Consider the following 5,765-nt stretch of genomic DNA (forward strand, 5'->3'; position numbering starts at 1 on the left):
CTTCACCGACCTAAATAAAGCATGCCCGAAAGATAGTTTTCCCCTACCAAGAATTGATCAGTTGGTCGACGCCATGGCAGGACATGCCCTGCTCAGCTTCATGGATGCATACTCCGGGTATAACCAGATCCTTATGTATGAGCCTGACCAGGAGCACACCTCTTTCATCACTGATAGAGGGTTCTACTGCTATATTGGAATGCCATTTGGTCTGATCAACACCGGTGCCACTTACCAAAGGTTGGTAAACAAAATGTTCAAGAAGCAGATTGGGAAGACTATGGAAGTGTATGTGAATGACATGCTCATGAAGTCGAAAAGGGCGGAAGATCACGTCGCCGACTTAACTGAAATGTTCCATATCTTGAGAAAATATAGGATAAAACTAAACCCGCAGAAGTGCGTGTTCGGCATAGAGTCGGGAAAATTCTTGGGATTCATGGTCAACCACCGGGGGATTGAGGCTAACACGGCAAAAATAAAAGCTCTGCTAGACATGAAATCTCCCACCAGCGTCAAACAGGTACAGAGTCTAACAGGAAGGATTGCGACCCTAAATCGATTTGTGACGAAATCGTCGAATAGGTGCAAAGAATTCTTCAAAGCGATCAAAGGAAGAGGGAAGGATTTTCTGTGGACCCCTGACTGTGAAGAAGCTTTTCTGAAAATTAAAGAACAACTGGGAAATCACCCGATGTTGGCCAAGCCAGAAAACGGAGAAACATTTATTCTGTACTTGGCGGTGTCTGAATATTCCGTCAGTGCCGTCTTGGTAAAGGAAGAAGCAAGCCACCAGTGGCCTGTATACTATGTAAGCAAAAGGTTGTTGGACGCGGAAACCAGGTATACCAACATGGAAAAACTAGTGTACGCCCTTATTCTTGCGGCACGAAAGCTAAGACCGTATTTTCAAGCTCACCGAATAAAAGTTCGCACCGCTTATCCGCTCCGGCATATTTTACATAAACCCGAATCATCAGGAAGAATGTTAAAATGGGCCGTAGAGCTAGGGCAATTCGATTTGGAATATTGTCCTCGCACGGCAATCAAAGGACAAGCGCTGGCCGATTTCGTACTTGAGTTCGATGAAGAAGTTGATGATAAGGCCATAGTGCTGGCAGAACCAACCCCGCAAGAAAGTCATCAGGACGAAAAGAAGCAGGAACTCCCCCACCCTTGGTGGACATTACATGTGGACGGGGCCGTAAACAACAACGGGTCAGGTGCCGGGATAGTCTTGATCACTCCGGAGGGGCACCGCTTGATGAGTGTTATCCATTTCAAGTTTTATGCTACCAACAATGATGCGGAGTATGAAGCCTTGATCAACGGTCTGAAATTAGCTCTGGAGGTAGGGGTCGTGAATTTGATAGTTCGGAGTGATTCCGAATTAGTTGTTAACCAGGTCAACGGAGGATTCCAAGCCCGGGGACCGCGAACAGAGCTATATATGAGATGTGCAAAACGTCTACTGGGATAATTTTCAAGTGCCAGGCTAGAAAGTGTTCCGCGAGAAGAGAATAGTAATGCGGATGCTTTGGCCAAGATGGGGTCACAGATGGACAACGTTTGACTTGGACAAATCCCTTTGGGAATCCAGGAAATTCCAAGTATCCCGGAGGTGGAAGTGTTTCAAACGCAAGAAATCCCACAAAAAAACTGGATGACCCCCATTCATAACTATATTCAGACAGGGGTTGTACCAGAGGATAAACTACAGGCTCGACGCCTTCGGTACCAAGCTACAAAGTATGTCGAGTATGACGGGGTACTATACAAGAGAGGATTTAACCAGCCACTGTTACGTTGTGTGGATAGGGAAGAAGGAAATTATATCCTCAGAGAGGTGCACGAAGGGATTTGTGGCAATCACTCGGGGGGTGGTTCCTTGGCATTAAAAGTGCTCAGACAAGAGTACTACTGGTCGACTATGAGGGAAGATGCTTTCAATTTTGTCCGGGCTTGTGATCATTGCCAACGGTTCGCCAACTATTCCAACATCCCGACATCCACCATTACCTCATTGACAAGCCCCTGGCCTTTTGCCATGTGGGGGATTGATCTCATTGGAGAGTTACCCAAAGCAAAGGGGGGTGTGAAATACGCCGTGATGGCTGTGGATTACTTCACCAAATGGGCAGAGGCTATGCCACTAGCCACGATCACGGCAAAGAAGATAAGGGATTTCGTGTTCAATTCCATAGTATGCAGGTTTGGTATTCCCTACAAGCTCATTTCAGACAATGGAAAACAATTTGATAGCAAAGAATTAAGGAAGCTCTGTGAAGACTTAAAAATTAAAAAAGACTTCGCCGCGGTTTATCATCCGCAGAGTAATGGTCAGACATAAGCCATAAACAAAATCATAAAACGTACCTTGAAGGCAAAGTTAGAAGAGAAGAAAGGGGATTGGCCAGAAGAAATGCCCATGGTCCTTTGGTCATACAACACGACACCTAGGTCGACCACAGGTGAAACCCCTTTTCTGCTGACCTACAGGTATGAGGAAATGGTTCCCGTGGAGGTAGGAGCAGGGTCTCTACGGAGAGATGCGTTCGTCGAGGAAGATGCGGAAGTTAACCAGAGGCTCCACTTGGATCTGCTAGATGAAGCTCGGGAAAACGCTCAATTAAAACTCGCTGCGTACCAACAGAGGGTCGCAAGGTATTTTAATAAAAAAGTAAAATCTGTACCGTTCAAGGTTGGAGATCTTGTGTTACGAAAGGTTATGCCTAACACTAAGATAGCTCAGCACGGGGTGCTTGGAGCTAATTGGGAAGGACCATACAAAGTTAAAGCTATACTCTGGAAAGGGACTTACCGCTTGGAAGATCTGGATGGTAAACTTATTCCTCGAGCATGGAATGCAGAACATTTGCGGAAGTATTACCAGTAGGGTGTGGCTTTGTCCCCCTTATTTTTTTGTTTTGATTCTTATTTAATAGGCTAGAAGCAAATAAATTCCTTCTAGCCTAGGGGGTAGTACATATGACTGCGAACCTTGGAACTAGCAGAAGGAAGAAAAATTTTCAAATAATTTCCCCATAGAGCATAGTAGCCACGGGACTGGTGTAATATACACACTAGAGCGCATTATCAATAAAAGAGAAAAGTTACTTCAAAAATTTGCTTGACATAAAAATTCTCATCTGAAAAACATCAATGGTGCGCCTTATGTAGAGGCGCGCCCTATCTGATAGCTCCTGCTTTATAATCAAGACAGACATTGTAGACGAGGATGAAGGAAATAAATGCACATGGCAGGCAAAATAAGACTAAGCAAAAGCCTCCCAAATAAAGGCGCGCCTTTGAACTAATAAGTCAATTAAAATATCACAAAGGTACTAATGGAAAGGAAAAAGTACATATTTTCTGCAATATGGCGCGCCATTATATCTGAACACTACGAAGAAAGAAACATAATGACAAACTTTGAGATCACACAAAAATTAATTACACTAAAAATATGTTAAAGGGCGCGCCATATAGTAACATACTCCATGGAAACATATGATTGCCGAGGGAAAAATCAAAGTGCCTTAACAAATTTTTGAGTAAAGATGAAATTAACGAGTCATACATGCAAGAATAAAAGAGTAGCAGAAAACAAGTCATACAACTTTGCACAGCATCAAAAGAGGGTTGGCTCCTCATAAGTATTAGAAATTTAAAGCTGTAAATAATCAAGGCGCGCCTTGGGACTGGTCTGTTGGAGGAATAGATTGGAGGAGGGACAGTTGGATCAACTTCAGGCGCGTCCTTGGAGACTTCCTCTTGTGGCGCGCCCTCCCCTTCTTCTTCTTCTTCCAACCCAAGTTTTATCCTCCTCGCCTTGATTTCAGCAACATGCTCCTTTTTAAATTCCACCATTTCAGCAACAGTCTCTTCCCCAAACTTCTCAAAGGAATAATCTGGATCATTGGCCACAAAACCAACTCTGTAGAAATGAAAACCACTGGCAAATGCCTCATCAGATATTTCCCTTTTCTCATCAGGCCAGCCTAGTTTCTGCTGCTCCTCCAGATACTCAACCCTCAGGTTGGTTGCACCAAACTCATTATGGAGAGAGGTGGCTTTTTTATTGGCAATCTCTAGCTGAGAAGAAAGGTTGGCAACCTCATCCTTGAGAAAAGAAATCTCAGAATCCTTGGCCTTGATGTCCTTAGCATGCAAAAAATCCTTGTCCCTGAGGGTATTCCTCAAAATATTGTTGTCCCCCTGCAGCCTCTCCAGGCGCGCCCCCTCTTCCAGCAGCTTATCCATCACTCGAGTGGAGTGGATAAACAATTGGCAAGATGCCTTTATTGAAGCACGAGCTGCATCTCCCAAATCCATGGCTTGCCATTGCTCCACTTCTTCATCCGAAACATGAAGGGAACCCATGGGGCCTAGAGCATTCAAGGCAGCAGAAGAGCCGGGAGGCGCGCCCTCTGCTCTTTGCCTCTTAGGCGCGCCCTGTTTCTCTGTGAGATCAATTATGGGATTTTTTGGAACAGGTGCTGTTTGAGGGATGGGGCGGAAGTTGGAACAGACGCCTGAGCTGCAGGAGCATCCTTCTTTGCCTTGGGCCTAGGCTTGTCACCAGGGCGCTCCCCAAAAGACTTAGGGATTTTTGGAGGTGCCATTTCTGCACAAAACATAAGACATGTTAGTTAGGCATGACAGTTAAGTACGTTGAGTGGAGCACTAAATAAAAGCAGTTGATAAAGACAACATTGGTAAACATGTGTAAAATGCTACGCCTAGAGTAAAAGGGTGCGCCCCATGAAGACGCGAAAAGATTAAATGAACGAAAGTTTTTTATCCAATACGGCAATGAAGAGTTAACAAAAAAGAAGTAGGACGCGCCAATAGTGAAAAGGCGCGCCTTTAGATTCTACAATGATTGAACCTGAAGGATCTTGGCCTTGTAAGGAGCCATCCTCTATTTCTTCCTCTTCTTCTTCAGCTTCTTCTTCACTGTCTAAGTCAATAACACGAGAAACAGGAGCACCCTTCCTAAATTTTACGTATTTGCACTTCACTCCTACTTGGTCAGAAAGGATCCCTACTCGCATCAAGTTGGTTCGAGTGACTAAGGTTTTTAAGTTCCACCTGTCAGTAGCCGCTCTAAGGAGGGCTTCAGCTCATTTTTTGGGCTCGCCTTTGAGGGGTTTGGACGCTGGTCTGTCTGAAAAAGTATAAGGATGAGGAAAGAAAGAAAAAATATAGAAATAACACAAGGAAACAAAAAGGCGCGCCCTTACTCGGTGACTTGTTGAATCTTATCCTTATTCTGGGAACATCATACAGGTAAAAGAAGTTTTCCTTCCAACCTTTCTCATGGCTAAGCTTGCCAGAGGAAAAACCCTTCTTGTTATGCTGCTTGTCCACCACCAGATAGTAGTACCCATGGTCAGATTTTCTTAGATTGAAAAAATAAGCAACCTCTGCCATTGACGGTTGAGGAAAACCCAAGTCCATATAGAGGATAAACAGAGCCAGGATAAACTTGTAACTGTTGGGAGAAAGTTGAAGTGGAGCCACATCATACAGTTCTATCACTTCCCTAAGGTAGGGATGTAAGGGCTGAAAGGAATATATCCTAAGTCCAATCATGTATTAGGATTTAGGAATAACTTTTATGTAATCTGTTTTGATTTCATTGATTTTAATAAAAGACTTGTTTTGTTTTTATTACGGGCTTTATCTATTTAAGTGTTTAAATAAGATATACCATAGTTTAGACTAAAGCTTTTTATGGATTATGATGAGATCATAATAGT

At 43.8% G+C, this 5,765-nt stretch overlaps 1 protein-coding gene across 1 annotated transcript; it reads left to right on the forward strand.

Annotated features, from left to right (window-relative positions):
• The first annotated feature begins 2,422 nt into the window (after window positions 1–2,422).
• Window positions 2,423–2,896, forward strand: LOC141696091 (uncharacterized). Its single transcript, XM_074500279.1, has one exon. The coding sequence runs from the start codon at window positions 2,423–2,425 to the stop codon at window positions 2,894–2,896; it is 474 nt and encodes a 157-aa protein (XP_074356380.1).
• Window positions 2,897–5,765: the final 2,869 nt, after the last annotated feature.

This window comes from Apium graveolens, chromosome 11 (assembly GCF_009905375.1).
Source record: "Apium graveolens cultivar Ventura chromosome 11, ASM990537v1, whole genome shotgun sequence".
NCBI classification, from domain to species: domain Eukaryota; kingdom Viridiplantae; phylum Streptophyta; class Magnoliopsida; order Apiales; family Apiaceae; genus Apium; species Apium graveolens.

Excerpts from the sequence above, each read along its gene's own strand:
- LOC141696091 (XM_074500279.1), top strand. The coding sequence starts at position 2,423 with ATGCCCATGGTCCTTTGGTCATACAACACGACACCTAGGTCGACCACA.